At 46.2% G+C, this 19,296-nt stretch overlaps 1 protein-coding gene across 1 annotated transcript in view; it reads left to right on the forward strand.

Moving 5' to 3' along the window:
• The window catches only part of PAPPA (pappalysin 1), a 170,444-nt gene that overhangs the window by 118,723 nt on the left and 32,425 nt on the right, over positions 1 to 19,296 (forward strand). Inside the window, exons 13-15 of the mRNA XM_042830695.1 lie at positions 3,302 to 3,515; positions 11,880 to 12,048; positions 17,826 to 18,009. Coding sequence (XP_042686629.1) covers positions 3,302 to 3,515; positions 11,880 to 12,048; positions 17,826 to 18,009 — 567 coding nt within the window. The remainder of the gene's footprint in view (positions 1 to 3,301; positions 3,516 to 11,879; positions 12,049 to 17,825; positions 18,010 to 19,296) is intronic.

Here is a 19,296-nt window from a genome sequence, read left to right on the forward strand (position 1 = left end):
AGCTCTGGAAGGGATCCAGGGATGGCTGCTGAGCCAGCTGTGTGAGGGCCATTTGCTGGTGCCATTGTCCAGCGTAAGAAAATCATCATCAAGATGCTTTGATGCCTTACAATGGAAAAGCTTTATTACTCATACAGATCCTTTTCTTTCTGGGGTAACAACCTCTTCATGAGAAACATCAGTTCACCTAGGGCAAAATGTGCCAGGTTTGATGAAGGTCAAACAAGGTCCACGTGGGCTGGATGAGAGATGCGTTGCCTCAAGCCTGTGCCTGGCAGAAGCTATGGACCTGCTAGTCATGGTGAAGTCCCTGGATAGACTGTTTGTACCTCTGCTTCGAGGACAAATACCTGGGAAAGCTGTGTCTCATGCTCTGATTACATCTGCATTTGAGCTTGAGGACCAAGGAGCTCTCCCTGGCTCCCAGCTCTGTGGGCAGGGTAGGGCTTGTGAAGTTCTTTTCCAGCCTTCCTTTGCCCTTTTATGAACTGGGAAGAAAGCTGACAGTGCCATCTTGAAAGCTTTAAGGCAACTCATCCCCCTCCCCCAGCTTTCTGTGCCCAGAATTTTGTGGTTTCAACAAGCTCAAACCCCAAGAAGAAGGGACATGCATAAGTGAAAGGTGTTGGATGACTGTCCAGTGTAATATGTAATATTGGTGGGATGTAGAACAAAAGAAAGACAGTATGTGTGGTGTCTCTTGTCAGAGAACAAAGAAATTCAGAGCAATTGTTCAGGTTGAGTCAGAATAGCTCCCAGTTGGCCAGGGCTCTGGATTGGTTTTTATTCTCCATTTGCAAAACAGTGGCACATAGCTCTTTCCCTCTGAGAAATAAATGACGGAGACACAAACGTGCCAACAAATACTTAATGCAGTATTTTGTAAAGACACAGATTATGAGAGAAAGAGAACAAGAAAGAGGAGCAAAGAGGAAACTGAGGGTGAGGTTATGAAATCCTGGATGAAGTTGCGACATGGCTTTGGCATGGTTTAAGCCGATGCCTGCAGATCTCCCCGGCTGAGATGCTCCCTTCATCATAGAAAAACCCCTCTGACCTTCTCAGGGAGGCTCTCCTGGAGCAGAGGAGAGGTGTAGGTAGGTTACCCAGTACTTTTCACTCAGGCAGAGCTCCCATTGCTGCTTTCACTGAGGTCTCAGTGCAGCACAAAGCCCTATGTTTCATTTGATATTTTTGAATTATCACGGCAACAAGCTAGAAGCTGCAGCTGAGATTCAAACTTTGGCATACACTGGATGCAGGACAGTTGGCCAGCCCTAAACAGCTGCAAATGACAAGTCCAGCCAGAAGGTAGAAGCAGTGTTTTAAAGCTTGGTCAGTCCTCAGTGCACTAAAGCTCACACCCACGAGCAAAGTTTGCAGTGTATCCAGAAGTTCTGTTTCCTCTCTGACCAGAACGAGGTTTTTTCCATGTGGACTCCCAGAAAATAATGAGAAACTTCTTTTGAGCTTTGGTAGGAGATGGAGAGGCTGGGATGCCAAACACCAGCATTGTTAATTCAGAGCATTTGTAGACACTGGGGTGCATTGCAAGGGGCACTGAGGGCTCAAAAGGTGGACACAGAGCAATGGGGGCAAATGTGGACAGCTCTCACTCCCCTGCCATGGGCCCCTGTGCTGTCCTGGGTGATTTTTTTGCTGATGAAGTCAGGTTGATTAAATGAACTTGTCTTGTTAAGCCTCTGTTTAAGTTGTTGGGATCAGAAAGCACCAGCAACTGCAGCACAGCTCTGAAGTCTGGTTTGTTGTGGACACCACCTGAGTGCAAGGAATGAAACTGAAGTGAATAAACAGCCTCATACCATAAGATCTTTTTTGGCTTTCCATCAGAGAAGGCAGAAACTTCCAAGGAATTTGGGAACTCAGGATTTCAAGTATTAACTGCACCTGTTTGTAAGTGAGAAACGTGCACCGTTCCACAAGGAGCTGATATCAAAAGACTTGTGGGAGGCAAGTAGACAGGGGGGTTATTTCAGGGTCAGATAAAGACCAAAACAATGAGAGGTTGGCTTTTTTTTTTAGTATTTTTTTTTATTTTTATTACAGGAAGACTGTTTTAAAGGAGAAGGTAGGAGATGTTTAAAGAGAGTGGTCAGAAATCTGTCTTAATTCACAGGAAATCACTTTCTAAGGAGAAAAAAAAAATGAAAACTTTTTTTTTTTTTTTTTAAATTCCTCCCCTTTTGAACCAAGAAACCTGAACTGGAAAAAAATAATAATAATAATAGTGATCCCTGAGCCAGATAAACATGCAAATAGGATTTGTTTTATTTCAAAGTCGGGAGCGTATCGGGGTAGCCAAAGGGCCTGGGCCAAAGCCGTTGCTGGGGGAGCTCCAGCAATGTGAGTGGAGCCGAAGCCAAGCGGATCCTCGGAGCGGTGCCACGGAGCTGCCGGGGCAGGGCTTTGCTGTCAGCCACCCAGCCTGAGCCTGCAGGAAGGGGTGCTGAGGACAGGAGGCGGCTGTCTGTTCTCTCAGCTGCCCCCCAGGTGCGTTGGGTCCGTGGGAAGTCAGGTGGGGATTTCATCCTGATGGCCACGAGCACCTGCTCTGCTGGAAATGGGTCTGAAAAGTCCCCTCAGCACCTCTTTGGTGCTGCTGAGCACCTCAACCTCTTGAGATGCTTTTGTTTTCTTGAGATGTAATTCTTGTCACCTGTGAAATCTTCAGAGGGTCCATCACCCTCACTTCTCTTTTCGGGACCACCTTTGCCCTTTTTAGGAAAGAGCGAGATATCCCAAGGCTGGAAACCATTAATGAAAAGCAAAACTGAGCACACTTGGCATACAGGTCATGCAAAAGAAAAAAAAAAAAGAAGGAAAAGTTTTATGTTGGGTGCTAATGACATGCAACAGCTACAAACAAGCCACTGGTGCACTGCCCATGGTGCACAAAGCCACCCAGCCTGCCGGTCCCATTTGATGCACGGGATAAAGGCTCCAACTGTCCCCTCCGACTGGTTTCACAATAGCTCAACTCCGCTTCTTCCGTGATGGTTGCTCCTGATTTAACAGAGCACAATAGAAATGTGGCTGTGGTCTAAAGAGAGTCTGCCGCGCTCACCGAGAGAATGGCAGCCTTTCTTCAGCTGTCTGCAGGGATATACTTCTGTGCTAAGCTCTCCAGAGCGATTTGGGAAGCCCCTCCAGGCAGCTTACCATAACTTTTCAGCTCTATAGGGCCATTCCTATGGGTGAAATGCTTCTGAAGTGCTCACGGCTTCGGGAAGTGATTGTGCTCGATCTGACCCTTCCTCTGATCTTGTCTCTCCTCTGGCAGGTGTCCACGTCCTGAGCTGCAGGAACAATCCCCTGATTATCCCCGTCATCCATGACCTCAGTCACCCTTTTTATCACACCCAGGCTGTCCTCATTAGCTTCAGCTCCCAGTTTGTGGCCATCTCCGGGGTGGCCCTGCGTTCCTTCCACAACTTCGACCCCATCACCGTCAGCAGCTGCCAGCGAGGACAGACGTACAGCCCGGCAGAGCAGAGGTGAGCCGCCGGCCCGCGCCCTCGCCCCCACCCACCGCCCCACACCGGGCAGGGAGGGCAGGGGGGCACCGAGCCTGAACCCTGCTGACCCCTTTGTGCTGCCGCTGAGAAACTGGCGCTGTTCTTATTGAGCAGGATGGATGGGACATTTAACCCGTATAGGATACCGCTAGTGAATTATTTCCTCTTCCTTTCTCCTCCCTCCTTTATCCTGCGCTTGGAATTGGGGCCAGTTAACACCCCGTGCATCCCCCCGCTTGCAGCCGCTCACACGTCGGCCCGGATCTGGCCGGCTTTGTGCTGCTGAAGCGCTGGGAGGACCTCCCATGGAAGCGTCCGTGCGGGCACAAAGTGATGCCCTGCATCCTGCCTGGTGCTCAGCCCCGCGCTCCCAGCCTTGCGGTGCTCCCACGGCTGCGGCAGTGCCCTCCGCACCTCTCCGGATCCTTCCCGCGTTCTGAAAAGCTCAGTGGGACCCCCCAGGATGAAAGGTTTATGGCTGCCGTTTTATTCTTGTTGTTATTGCAGACACATCAATAGATCACCACCAACCCCTCTCGGTCTCTGCTTTACAGCATCCCACAGAGATGCTGACCTTTGGTGGCCTCTGGTGCGGCAGCTTTGCGGAGCCTTTCAGCGGAGCGGTGAAAAGAAGAGGGGAGAATTTAGCAAAACCCCTGAAAGAATCATTTTTTTTTTCCTGCTGTGAATTCCAAGTTGTGAGCGGTCGTCATAGCATAGCGGCAGCAATAGTAAAACAAGTCGCACATCCCAGCAAAGCTCTGCTCAGCCTCCTAAGCAGGCTGTCAGGTTTTTGATAATGTTCTGGCGTGCTTTTAGGAGCTGCTTTGATTCCAGGAAAGGGGGGAGGGTGAGAAAGGGGAGAGGGAAGGGAAAATAATAATAAAGAGGAAAAAAAAAAGAAAAAAGAGTATATCTATAGCTAAATCAATCCAGTCAGTGTGTTCTGACCTAGATTCAAGGAGTCTGATCGTTCCGTGCAATAGGTTGTGTAAATGGAGAGGCCCAAAGACAGCAGCACCGAGTTGCAGATGAAAAGTGCAGTTTGTGCATGTTTGGCCAAAGCCCAGTGCAGGAGGGACAGAAAAAGAGGGAGAGGGACCCGTGGAAGGTGCAAAGCACAGGGAGCACACGGGGGCACAGGACCGCATTCCTCCCTCTTGTTTTGCAGTGGGGACTGAACCGTTTGTTCACTTACGAAATTAGAAGTGCTCTGTGTTTAGAAAGTTATTTCCTTATTAAAAAATGCTTTCCCCTTAGGCAAAGCTTCAGAGGGCCTCTGCAGTGCAGCGACGCAGCCTTGAGAAATCTCCTGAAGAAGGATCACCCTCTCTTTGCTGCTTTTTTTTTTCCTCCTTTTCCTTGAATTTTTGGGAGTGTTTTGTGTTGCCAGTGCAGCTCACTGTCCCAGCCCTTTGCTCTCTAACACATCAGCCACTGCCCTTCTTGTCAGGGGAACATTGCAGGTCTTGCAGGTTGCAGTGCTAGGTTGGACCTTCAAGCTGCCCATGTCAGTGAAGGAACCAGAGACTGAAAGAGAGCCCTGATCCAAAGCCAGTTGAAATCAGTGGGGTTTTTTCCACTGAGTGCAGTGCTGTAATGGAAGATATCCATCTGGCCCTGTGGTGAGATCATTTAGGGTGACGGTGTGTGCTGTCTTCTGTACCATGAGCTCTAAGCAGTTCCAAGATGTTGTGTGTTGAGCTGTGCAGCCAAGAGGCAGGTGAGCATCAAGGCTCCTTGCTCCCTTTCTGCTTCATTGTTTTCCCCAGTAAGAACACAGAGAAGGACTTCTTGCATTCATCTTAACCAGGTTAGGGGCTAGGTACTCCTTTTACCACTCATGTTCTTTGCCAGACCTCATCTGAGCTTGATCCCATGCAGCCCACACTTCCTACTACCCTTTCCCTACTGGTTGCATTTGCCTGATACAATTTCTTTTTATTTAGTTATTTTTGAAAGGAGCTTTTCCTTCTTATGCACAAGCATTGACTTCACCGCTTTCATTTTCCTTAGGTAAACATGGATATTTTTGCCCGCTTTTTGGCTTCTCTCTACAAGAGATATTATTTCTCTCTCTTCAAGGAGAATTATTTTGGTTGGAGAGGATTTATAGGCAGATACAGGCACTTCTAGGCAAGGGTGCAGACTTTAAATATGTGAGTGAAAAGAAATATATTGGCCCTTAAATGTGAACACTGTTTTTATTATGAGGGTGAATGGATCTTTCCCATGAGTTAGGGGCAACCTAATAAATGATAATAAAACACGTGCTCTTCTTTTTCCTCCTCAAAATGCTCATTACAGTTTATACTTTAAAAGAGAAAAAGGAGCTTAAATGTAAAAATCTCATCCAACTTTATAGGTAGCTGTCCTTAGCCATCGTTAGCTCTTTTTGAAAATCCATTCCATCCTTCTGAAGGCATTTATAGAGGATTTAAGAAAATTCTCCGTACTTTCCAGTTGTGTTTTTCCAGTTGTTGTTGTTGTTTTCTGCCACAGCTGACCACAAGCTTTACCCAACTGCTGGAGATGGGCTGTAAAAGCAATGAGCTTTATTTTCACATTGCATTCCTCAGACCAGATATGGCGACTAACTAGTTCTCTGGCACTGCTTTTGTACTTACGTAGCTGAAATGATTGCGCTTGTATTATTTCCTGTTCAGCCTTGTGGAGAAGATACAGGTCAGAGGGCATGGTAGAGATGGATGATCTTAGTGGTCCTTTCCAACTTTAATGACTCTATGATTCTGTGGCAGTGAAATGGGATGAGCAGAAGCAGTCGTATCGTTCCCCCCAACGTGGTCATTTGAGCACCATGGAAACCTGTGCATTCGGGCTGCCTTTGGCAGTGGTTCCTCACCAGTCAGGACTTTGACTTTGTCGCCATGTAGGAAACAAGAGCAGGGGCTGCCCACGCCTGGCAAGGCATTCCCTGCCTTCTCCTGGGGCAGCATTCCCCCTTCATCCCACCTGGTCCCAAGGAGAAGGAGCCCACTCCATCCCCTTTGCTCTGTCTTGTTCTCTTCTGCTGTCAGCTCCTCCAACAAGAAATTAAATCTTCAGTAGTGTAGCAAACGCAATTGCCCTTTATAACTGTAGTTATTTTTTTCCTTTTTATACCAAAAGAACAGGTCTCCTCATCTCTGTTTTTGTTATTTAATGCAGCTTTCTATGTACTGTGTGGGCCGCCTTTCCCCTGCCCCTTCCCCCTGCCCTGTGTTCTGTCATTAAGCACAATCTCTGTCAGCTTGGTTCTGGTGAAATTAATGAATTTCTCACAGAACTGTTAATCATAGGAGCTTTGGTCTGTGACATGTGTTATAATTCAGTGGGTTTTTAACCTTCGCCCCATTTTGGTAATTGGCAGACGGCATCATTTGGCTTTTATTAAAGTGGAACGCGATGCCATTTCTTTGTTTGTGGAGAGCTGGCGGGGCTGTGAGCACACAGGCACCCAGGCCTGCCCCAGTGTGTGGGGCCCTGAGTGCATTATGGGCTCCACAGGGCCCCTGGGCAGCACAGCTCACAATATGGGGTGCACCGAGCCCATCCCTGGGGCCATTGCCCCATCAAATGTGGGGACAGGCATGCCCTGCCTCTGCTCCCCCACAGCTCACCTGGGGCTGGATGGAGTGTTTTCAGTAAATCTCAATGTTGTTGTGCGTTCCTGACCCCACCTGTTTGCATCCGGGGGTTTGTTGGGATTGCTGTTGGGGTCGGACTGGGCGGCACTGCAGTCAGATTGCTGAGGGGATCGTGGCTGGGGTGTCTGCACTGTTGGTCGCTCTCATGGACCAGATGTGATGCAAACAGGGCTGCCCTGCTCTTCCAATGGCATGATCAGCACAGGCTCACCAGTCCCCATCTTGCTCCAGCATTCAGGTAGATTTCTTTGAGTTTTTGTGTTCGTACAAGGAGATCAATTTGTGTTTTTTTGGAAATCCAAAGAAGATAAACTCATTGCCACCCTTGCAGTTCTTACCTTTTTCACTTCTGAAGCTGCAGCAAAGAATATGAAGGCAACCTTTGCTTCTCCAAATGGCACATCTGTCTTTGGATTTGAGAGAGAACTTACTCCTGTCTTCAGAGGGAGAAGACAAACTTACTGTAACCATAAATCTTTCCAGAAACACCCTCAGAAGGCCATATGGTGTGAGATGTATGCATGGTGCTACTGAACAAAACCTCAGGATGCTCCAGGTCTGCAGCCTAGGTTGGCCTAGGCTGAGGAACAGGGACTTTGTGAACTGGATGATGGTTGAAGTTCTCTCATACACAAATGTGTGCTGCATTCCTTTATGCTCACCTATGCATATATATGTGCCAAAGCTGTCGCTAAGGAAGCAGGTAATTGGGGCACTGTGTTAAGATGAGTTTTTGGAAAAGTGCTTGACCCCAAGGTTAAGGAAAAAAACATTTGGCTGCTGTAAGCTTTTCGAAGGAGGAAGTGCTGGTTTGTTTTTGTGTGAGGAAGGAAGAGTTCCACTTAATTGTTACAATTTTCTATAAACATGTTAAAATACAAATGTTTCTAGGATTGTGTCACCGAGACCCCAATTTAGCAAAGCCTCCGGCTATTTGCTTACATCCCCCTGTAGTCAGATCTATCACTGGGACTTAACCATGCTTTTGAAGTTAAGCACATATTTAAGTGCCTTGCTGAACTGGGGCCAATATTGGCACAGAGAAATAAAGATTTAGAGGCTAATGACTGAGCTCATTTAGATTAGGGATGGGCAGAATGGATTTGAGTAAAGTAAGAACTGGCTTAGAACTTCAGCTTGCATGTGAAACTAACACAGCTCAGGGCTTTTTACATCACTGAAATGGTTTGTCTTGATCTGTGTTTTTAACATACTGCGGGCAGTGGAAACTACAAAAAAATTCTTGCACTCAGAGGTGCAAAAATGTTGTTTTAGGAAGTTGTTCGTTCTTAGAGCAAGAACAGGAACAGGTGAATCATGAGGTGGATCTGGTAAAATACACAACGTCAGAGAATAACCCAGGCACCAAAGCTTGATTCCTATTTATATCGGAATGTTGAGTGGTCTTTGGGTCACTTTCCTGGCTTTTGTCCAGTACTTTTGCAAGCAATTCCCAGATTCATCTGGGGAGTCAGAATAGACCAGGGATGACTTGGAATAGGCAGTGTTGATGAAGTCACCCAGTTTTGATTGCAAGAAAATGGGTTGAGCTGTCCCATGCCAGGAAGCAACATCAGTTATAGTAGAAGTGATTTAATGCTCAGATACTCTATATTGTTTCTTTCCAGAGTGCTTCACAGTTTCTGGAACATGTGATGATTAACCACTGTTAAATGACAGTACCCAAGCAAGAGCTTCTGTAACCCACAGTTCTGTAATACGGATGTGATGGGTTCTTTGTCTAAGTTTCCTACTTGCAGATATTCATTTCTCCTTTATTCCACATTTGCAGAACTCAATTCAAGATCGTGACTTCAAAATTCATTGGGATTTATGGCTGACAGTAGCTGATACCAAATTGGAACCAGTAGCTAGAGAACCAGAAATATTTAAATTAGAAACATTTGGTGGCAGTGGTTGTTTTTTTACAAAAGTGAATGGTTGTATTGTTTGTCACTGAAGTCATTCATATAGAGTTACAGACAGAGAGAGCTGCCCAGATGATCTGCTAACCAAGGCATAATCTGGAGCCTGGGGGGGGTGGCTAAAAATGTTCCCTGGCCAGTTAAGAAGACCACAAGGGGACTTGTAAACAGAAAGAAGAACATCACAATAAGTGTTTCTTAATGCCTTTGTCTGTGGCGTTTCAGTTCTGTAGGACTTTTAAGCCCAGGCTTGCTCATCTGGTGTCCTGATCTGAACTCTAGAAATTAGATTCTTTCTTTCCTTTACATTGAAGGAAATGGAAAGCAATGCCACTTCTTGTGTTGCTCCACGTTTCTCCAGATTTCTCTTTGTGCAAGTTGCAAAAGTTTTCTTAGGCTCATCCTTCCTTTGGAAGCCATTCAAGCCTGAATTCAGTTCTACATCAGTGCGTTGAACATTGGTTAACATGAGACATTATATGAAAGAGGTCTTCTGTTGTTTTACTTCTCCAAGTTTTGTGCAAAAATGTTTTCAGATTTTGCATGTTTTGCAATGGGCATGAAGGTTTGCAATATTGTGCTTCTGAGAATGGCTTGGCGGCGATGTTCATGTTTTTCCTCAATGAGTCAACTTGTCTCTGGAATCTTGGCATGGAAGGAACTCATATGGCAGCTTCCCTGTCTGAAAAATGGAGGGGAATGAAATAATGCTTAGATTCCACATGTAGGTGAACTGGGACACGTGGTGAGGATTCAGTGAGGCATCATTCATCGGTTACGCTCTCTGAGCGTCCGTGTTCAGACACTCTTCTGATTAACTGGTGATGTACTCAGCTGGTGACTACCCAGCTGCCCTGGGCAGCCTCACGTGCTGCAGTTCACACTCTTGGCTGATTTGTATTGGGCTTTTGATTCGTATTGGGCATCGTCTATTCTCACCTTGTTTCCCTGCAGGAGGAGGCCACCTGGGCTCTAGGATGTACCAGCCAGTTGTTCTTCCCCTGTCTCATGCACAGCCTTACTCATCAGTGAAAAGTGAAATCAGTGGCAGTTTAAATTTGTAGGTCAAGCAGTGAGTTGCAGTGACTGGAAAACATGTATGAAGCCCTTGGTGGAGAGGGGTCCTATGAAAGCAGGGTCATCGTGCTCTGTGATGAGCACCACTTATCAGTCATACTGCTGCAGTCCGCATGCTATGTGTTGTGTATGAGGGTACTGAGCTGGCCAGTGCAGAGGCAGAATTCTTCTTCCTCAGCCCCATTGATGTCAGTACTTTGTGCAGAGTGAGAAAATAAGATCTGTTTGAATGTAGGAATTGCGTACAGCCCATCACACTGCAGGGAAGGGCTGCCACTGAACAAGCAACCTTAAATTACAGGCAGCAAGCACTTCTCATATAGCACTGGTCTGGGACAGAGAAATGAGCTGTGGAGATCATAATGCTGTCATTTCACCTGGCACGGAACTCAGCAGAGACATGTGCAAATGTGCTTCTCCATCGCTGATGTGGGCATAACAACACCAGCCCAGGTGTCTCACAGGGGTGTCATGAAAATTAATTAGATTATGTCTGCACGATGCTTTGAACACAGCAAAACATCATGGACATGCTAAGTCCTGTGCTTAGTGAGGTGGATGGCTTTTTGGTGGCTCTTAACCTGTTTTCTAGGAGATAGGAATATCTGGCTTGTAATGAGTTTCAAGAGATGTGTGTTGATGCATTACTTCCTTCTGTAACTTCTGGTGTTTTGGGTTCTTCACTCATAAAGTTGGTGAATGATGTCAAGATTTTCCCTCTTCAGAATTTGCTGTATGTAATTTAAATTCAGTTTAACTCTCAGCAAAGGCAAATTGCTTTGTAGAAGTCTTTAACCCCAGAAACTGTCACAAATCCAGCAGAATATTTTTGCATTTTCTTTAGGATTCTCAATACTTTCATTGCCCTGGAGCCAAGGGACCGTCCCACACTCCATTTCATGATATGCTAAAATGTTTGACTCAGGTCATCAGAAATGGTTAAAGATCTGATGTCTGCTAGACATCTCTGAGTATACAGGAATAAAACAAAATGCTCTTTTTACAAGTTATGCTGAATGTTAGAATAATTCACTGCCGGGAGAGCGCTGAGTTTCCATCTGGGGAAACATTTTCTGGATGGCAGGACAGCAACCAGAGAGATCTGAAATGACAGCATGCTGCTGAGCTTGATAAGAGCTTATCAACACAGCTACACGACTGATATTTGGTGTTCCCCGTGAAGTGGAATAAAGTGGATGTGTTGATTGCTATCAAGTTTCGCAGAGATAAGAGAAACCCTTCCTCACACGTACACACATACACAGTTATCACTGGCAGTATCAGGCACTCCTGAATTCAGCAGAGACTGTAGCTCGGATGGGGCACAAGCACTGCTCTGGAAGGATTGCTCACATGTACAGATGCATGTTGGTACAGCGCATGAAGACCATGCTGCTGTTGTTTGTGTTGTTTCTCTCTGAGAGTGTTGCAGAACAGAAGGCCGTTCTGCAGACTTGGCAGGCCCTTCCCTTTTGCCACAAGACCCGTCATTTGCTCTCGTTGTCATCACCATTCCCACTGCCCCGGTCCTTCAGAAGATGCAGCTAAAGGGTGTGCTGGTTGGTCAGGAGCAATTTGCTGAGTGGGTCCGGCGTGCAATCATATCCCTGCAGCCTGGCACACAAGCTTGCTTTTTTTTTTTTTGAATGAACTAAAGGAACTGAATGCAGATGCCACTTCTTGTCTCCCCACAGCTGTGTCCATTACTCCTGCGAAGCCACAGACTGCCAGAAGCTGGAGATCGACAACGCGTTGCTGAACTGCACCGGGGGCGGGTGGTACAACGGAGCCCAGTGCAACGTGAGCTGCAGGACGGGCTACATTCTGCAAGTCCAGAGGGATGACGATCTCAGCAAGAGCCAGGTTTGTGCTGCTGGTTTTGTGTGACCGACAAAAGATGGATGAGCAAATGGGTGTGGAGAAGTTGAGAAATAACCCAAAATCTCATCTCAGCTTTGGGACAGGACCTTATCCAAATAGTTTTTGTCCAAGTAGGAGCCATCTGACTGCATGAAGAGGTTCTGACAGTGAGCAAATCTCAGATGTTGCCCAATTTTAGAGATTTTGGGGAGTTGAAACTAGATGATCATTATGGCCCTTTTCAACCCAGGCCATTCTATGATTCTATGATTTTTCAACCCAAAATGTTTAATTGTGTGCACAGGCCTTCTCTGATCTCACTGGCTTTACTCAAACAAATGGAGTTTCTTGGGTTGTTTTTTTGGGGGAGTGGGGTGTTTATTTTTCTATTTTTTTTCTATTTTTCAGTTTCTAAGCAAAATTTCTCCTTTTGTTCCTAGTGTTGGGGCTAACAATGTCTTAACTCCTTTGCAGCATCTCAGTCCACCTGCTTCCCAGCACGCCGAAATGCGTATCAGGGAGGTGGAAGCATGTAAATCTGTTTGCTTCCAACCAAAGCATAGAAAACTCATCCCAGTGGTTTCGGTTTCATTTGCTGTTCTCCTGCAGTAATCCAATCTCACAAATGCACATGGCCCAGTGCAGAGCACGAGGCATTCAGAAGAACTGCCAGTTTCCTTAAGCACTGGGAAAACGCACAGATGCATTATCTGGGGGCAAAATGTGCACATGGTATATGGGCATGTGTCTGAAGCAGAGGTCTTGTCATGATGGGGTGGTGGTGGCCTCCATTGGCACCTTCCTGCCTGCTGTGGGACAGCACACACATCTGGGGCTGGGGGCAGGCAGCTGCTCTCGGCAGCTTGTCTGTAGTTGTGAACTATCGTGTTCTTCACGAGCTCCCAGAGAGGGGAGACAGAGAGGAGGGGAATGAGTCAGCCCTTTCAACTCAATTACAAAACAAATACAGGACCCCGCGAGCTGGGCCTCTTCCACCCTAATTGGCATCAGCACCAGAACCCCAGCTCCAGCTGAGCAGTTTTACAGAACAGAAAACAAGTTCTCAAACGAGCCTGAATGGCTGAACCAGGAAATAGTTGGAAATGATCTGTACATTGAGCGCACAGGAATCCAAAACCAAATAAAACAGCCTAAATGTGTTTCACCAGCGCTGCGTTATTTAAATGCAAAAAGTACCTTTTGGGGAGGCTCAGCCAACTGTGTATGGTTTTGCTCTGAGAAGTTTGGTTTCGGAGCCTTGATCAGATTCATATGACAGGAGCGGAGGCTTTTAGCACCCTTAGCTAATGTGATTCACTGCTTATTACAACATCCTTCCTCTCGCTCTGCTCTACTATTGCACTTTTTGTCTTTTTACCACTGATACAATCTGAGAGCCCTATGGATTTGTTTGCTCTGTGCTGTGCAAGGATGGAGTGAAGCATCTTAGAGATGTCCCTGCTCAGCAGAGTGCTATCAGCACATGCTTTGCAAGTATATGCATGTGCTTCAGAGGTCTGTTGAATAGGAACAGACAGTTTCTTTCCACATCATCTTGTTTTATTTCTTTCTGTAAGGTGTTTCAAGCCAGAATTTGTGGAACGTGCATGCAAGAAATGAACTATCAGAGCAACTCCAGAATCTGTGGTTTGGACTCTTTGCATTGTGTTGTATTGAATTGCATGGTGCTCCTGCCACAAATCTTTCCCAGCTTCGGTTCTTCTTCTGATCACAGGCAGTTGGAGATGAGATGGGATACGCGGCTTGTTATCTCTGCTCATGGGACTTCATGCTTTTCCATAAAGCTGGTGGTTCTTTCACTGCTGTAATTCAGTTGGGTGTGTGTCCTGGTTAGACTGGTTGGTGGGACAAGGGCTGTGTTTTTCCTGCTTAACTGACAGTGTGGAGGGCTCCACAAGGAGGAGGAAGGAAAGGAGTTTTATACATGCTGATACTTCATTCTTGAGGGAGAAGGAGACAAAGGAGAGGTGCAGTGCCTCAAAGAGCAGCCCAAACATTGGTGGCCCATGACTGCAGCATGCTGATGATGTCTGACACACAAGTGAGGACGCTCTGGTTTAGCATCTGAACCACATCCATCTTCTGTAATTCACTGAAAGGCAGGAAAAAAAAATTAAAAGAAAAGATGAACAGAGAATTAAAAGCAAAGTTTTCAAAAGCACCTTGGAGATGGAAGGGCACAAGTCACATTTCAAATCAATCTTTTACTTCTAAAGGTTTTTTGAAAATCATCCGAACAGTTCCTGCACTTTCTGGCCTCTGTGTCTTCTTGAAGCCCCCATTTTAAAAAAGCTTGGCGAAAAAAACTTCATTCATCTTTGCTCTCTGAGAAGTTCCTGTTCCCAAACCCTGTAAAACTCCATAAAATCACCAAACCCTAAAACACATCAGCCCCATGTGCAGCAGAAACCATTTGCTGCTGTTAAAACGAAACAAAACAAAACCTGAGCTGTTTTCTTTCTCTGAGGCTCCCTCTCATCTTCATTTAGGGATTTCGACAACAACAAAATGGGCTGGCATGCTGATGGAGGCAGAGCCATCACGTATCTTTTTCACAAAGAAGATCCCGGGATGTTTTCATTTTCCCCCAATGTCCTCCCACCCCCCTGACAACTCCATCGCTCTTTCTTCTTCTCCTCTCTCCCACTTCCCCCCTTTGTCTTTCACTGCCTTCCTCCCCCTTGTCCTTCACTGAAAGCCCCGCTCATTCAGTTCCTTATTGTCATCTCTCCTTGAAGCTACCACCACTGCTGCTCTGGTCAAGAGGTGTTATTTAAAACCCAGCAGCTCCCTAATGTTGTGCAAAGGCATCATCAATCATGCCAGGAAAAGAAAGCAAGGCTCATGTGGGTTCAATTAGAGGCACAGTAGTGGGCAGAAGTGGAAGAATACTTAGAGGGGAGGGCACAGCTGTTCATTTTTAAGGAGAGGAAACTTCACACGTGAAGCATCGCTTGAAGAAGGAGCCAGCTGGGATCTCGGGCAGCAGGAAGGAGACATGAATTCTCCCAAGCTCTTAAAAGTCCCAAGAAACAAATCTTTCTGACACTAGATTTGTTTAAATTTGCATCCTCTCCACTGCATTTCAACCTGTATTTTTTTCTTCTTCTTTTCTCCTTCTCTCCTGCCCTCCCTCCTTGCCTAAACCTCTTTTGGAAGGCAGGACGCGAAGGGAAGCGGTTGCTGCGATGCCAGTCAAAGCAGCACAAAGTGCCCAAAGTGACAGCTAATAAACCAGATGAGAAAACCGAGTGCTTTGCGTGGGCTGCTGTGCGCAGGGTGACCTTGTCAGAGCAGACAGGCGAAACAGGCACATGCCTGCTCAGGCGTCAGGTGGGAGATCTGCAAAGGCAGGCGCAGATGCTGCCACAAAGACCCGACGTCGGATCCCAGGGCAGCAGTGCTTGGGCTGTGCTGTGTGCAGGTAGCCCGAGGTGTTTCCTTCTGAGGTCCTGCAGCCAGGTGCTGCGGTGATCCCACTCTCCAGTGGCACATTTGGGAAGGAGAAGCTGTAAGCCAGTGGGTGCCATCTGCAATGCTTTCTGGGGTAGCGTTGTCCTCTGCGCTTAAAATCAAAGCCATCGTCGTGCTGCATGGTGGGAAGCTGGCTCTGTTATGTCCTGCTACACACATGCACTCCTATCACTTGAAGTTACGCTGCTCTAAAATGTTTCATTATTACATCTGATCATCAGCTTCCATCATATAAAGTGTGGAATAAATCATTGGAAAAAGATGAGAAGTACGGGTCCTACCCACATGGGCTCTGCTTCTCTGCATGGGAATGGCCATGCCAGTGTGCCAGGAGAAGAAAAAGGCATCTGGGTCTGCAAGGAGGTGACTCTTCCAGACTGGTTAGTAGTTTCGTTGGGAAAGTACCTGGAGAAAATGCCAGAGTTGAGAACATGAAGAAGACTGATCTTTTCTCACATCGAGTTCTAGAAGGCTGAAATAAAGCACAGTGAGGTATAGCTGTACCAGGAGATCACTTCCAAGGTAGGGTGGCCCCAGGGATGTTGCGTTTCCAAAAGGCTGTCATGTCCTGCAGCCTTCAGCTAACAAAGACCATGCCCTCACAAGTGCTGGCTTGGACAAGACATTCTTGCCCATTTTTGTAAGGTGTGACTGTTGTGCATAGATATTGCATTTGTTTCCATTTTTGTATTATATTCTGCAATTTGAACTCCTTATTTGGTGTTCTGTAGAGCAGCATCTGATAAGCAGTTCTGTCACTGGAGAAACTCCCTTGTGCCCCACAGTGTGTTTCAACAGCAGGTATCAGCTAGAAGGAGCAATCTTTTATTCTCAAACTAGATCACACCAAGACTAAGCAATGAATTCTTGGAGTGGAAGCTCCATCACTGATAGAGCCTCCCTGTGCTCTGTGTAGAGCTAGCATCCAGCAGAATACAGTCCCAGCCCCTTTTCCTTTATGTTTGGATAGCCCCTTGGGTTTATGCTTTAACCTCCTGCTGTTGAGGTGTCCTGCAGCCACAGTGCTGGAGCACAACTCGATAACAGCATCTGCTAAGGGGGATGCAGGCTTTGCTGCGTCCTGGAGCCGCCTAGCCTGGAACACAAGTGTGGTGCTGCTGCTATGCACGTGCAATATGAAGACATGGGAATATGCTGTCATCTCTTCTCCTGTGGCCATCAGAATTGCACAGCAACCTCCTGAAAACACAGACATCTTCAAGTCATCATCTAGCTACAGAATATATATATATATAATAGTGCAAACAATCCACTGGACAATAAAGAATTAAGAGCCACTGGGGAGCAAAATGACTGGAATGAGAACACAGAGTGTCATTTCACCTGAGCATTCCATGAATCCCCAAATGTGCTACTCTAAATGTGTAGAAAAGGCATTTTTTTTCTATCAGCAGTGCTCCCTGTTTAAACAAACTGCATGGTCTAGAAAAGGGGTTTTGTGCCCACTTGGGAAGTGTCCAGTTTCTCAGCTCTGGGACTGCTTTTTCCATTCTGAATGCAACCATATATCAAAGAGAGACAGGTCTGAACTTCTGCTGAAACCATTAGGGTGTTTTTGCAAAAAGGGAATCCAGGTCTCTTTGATGTGTGCTAGAAAAATTTCCCTTCCTTTTATAAAGCCAGATCAATGGCTGGCGGTGCAAATCTCCTGCGAGCGTACCAGCCTGAATAAAATATTCCCCAGGGACAAAGGAGTGCTGCTGTACAGCTTGGTCAGATTCCTCGCTGGTATCTTCCCCTTCCACAGTATCTTGTGTTTGTGTTTCTCACATTTCTCTTTCTCCCGTCCCTCTCTTTATTCTGGTATGGGGGGAAGAGTCGTGCTTTCAAAATCATTGCATCTAATCTGTGACCATTTTCCCTTCTTGGTTAGAAGGCAGATGTGTTGTTTATTCTGTACTCAGGATTTCGGTCTGCTGCGTTGTTGGGTTATTCCTCAAACCCATAGAAGTGTAGTTTTGATGTAGCTATTGACATTACGGTGGCCTTGGGGAAGTCAGAGCACAGTAACTAACTCTATTCAACCTCTCTTATTGAGAGTTTCTGCCAAGTAAACATATGGGCAGAATGCTCTTGGGTCTGTCCATTGCAGAATCCTACAGGAGGAGTCTATCTGTCAAGTGTGCATGGCCCTGGTGCCCCAAGGCACTCTAGTGACTTTGTTTTACTTGTGAGACACAAAATCAATTGTTGTTACCAGGCTTTAAACAGCTTCGGTCTCTCCTTTGCTGGCTGTAATGGCTTAGTTGTGTCCCTTCCTCCAGACGGAGTCCAGCATCACCATGACCTGCACGGATGGGAAGTGGAGCAAGCAGGTGACCTGTGAGCCTGTGGACTGCGGTGTCCCAGACCAATACCACGTGTACCCAGCCACGTTCAACTGCAGTGAGGGGACCACCTTTGGCAAGAAATGTTCCTTCACGTGCCGACCTCCCGCTCTTCTGAAAGGTAACAGGGGGTACCGAGCTGGGAAAGGCTGCACAGCTAGCACAGGCTGATGCCAGTAATATATGGTACTTTTGCTGCTTTTTTAGAATTCTTTATAATGTTTTAAGTATGAAGAATTATGAGAGTCTAGGGAAGGTTTATTTATATTAGAAGCTAAGTTCCTTTGCATCTCCCTGTTACCTTCCTTTGACCTTTGCTTGATCGTGGCTGGCCGGGAAGGAACGACGCTGAATATTACTTCCATACAACCAAAACACAGAAAAGTCATGGGGATCAATCAAATTGAACTCTCATCTTTTCCCATGCCTTTGCTTTTTTTCTGTGCCTGTCTCCCTTCTATGACTCCTCCATGAGCTTGGAAAGGAGGGAGAAGACTGAGAAGTTCCACGTCCCAGTGGCACAGTCCCCCATCATTGTTTTTCCTGGTCCACCCATCACTTCTCTGTTTTGCTCACTCGTCTTGCCCTAATTCTGACTTTCTCTTTTCTTCATGTTTGAGAATCTCTGCAACTTCTCATTCTTAAAAATGACATTCTCTCCTACATTCTCTCTTTTTCTCCCCGATCTTTCCCGCTGCTTTGGTGGTAGCATCCCCATCCTGCTCAGCACCATCCATTCTTTTGCTCACTGTCAGCTCACCTTTCTGATCCGGTCCTCAGGAAACAAGAAAATTTATCACTGTTAATTTGAAAGAACATTAAAGCCAAATAAACATGTCATCTTGCACTGAAGTAATCTTAACTGCTGTTGTTGACCCAGGTACAATTGCTGTATAAGCTCTTTTTGTACACTTGGTGTCACCTCCTCTGCTAGGATTCACTGAGCATTCCAGAAGAGGTATGTGAAGTATTCCACGTTTCAGTGAAAGGATATGTTTGTTGATTTCTTTATACATAACCAAATTACTCAATTCTTTTAACTCATAACCAAATTACTCAATCCTTTTAACTCATAACCAAATCACTCAATTCTTTTAACTCAGACTTGGGAAGGTAACCACAAGAAGGCAACCCACAGTGAAAGCTAAGGCTCAAGGGGGAGATTTTTATCAAAGAATTCCCTTTTTCCATCCTCAGAGGATCATTTTCACCAAGGAGGTTTTTTTAACTGAAAATCCTTGGAGTTTTTTTGAGGGAGAGCACGAAAACAATGTTCATGAATCATAGAATCGTACAGTGGTTTGGGTTGGAAGGGACCATAAAGATCATCTCATTCCAACCCCCCTGCCATGGGCACAGAAACCTTCCACTAAATGAACTGATGTTAATGAACTTGGAGGAATGTAAA

Source organism: Centrocercus urophasianus, unplaced genomic scaffold, assembly GCF_019232065.1.
Source record: "Centrocercus urophasianus isolate 14NV4802_14NV808 unplaced genomic scaffold, USGS_Curo_1.0 seq_34, whole genome shotgun sequence".
Lineage (NCBI taxonomy): Eukaryota > Metazoa > Chordata > Aves > Galliformes > Phasianidae > Centrocercus > Centrocercus urophasianus.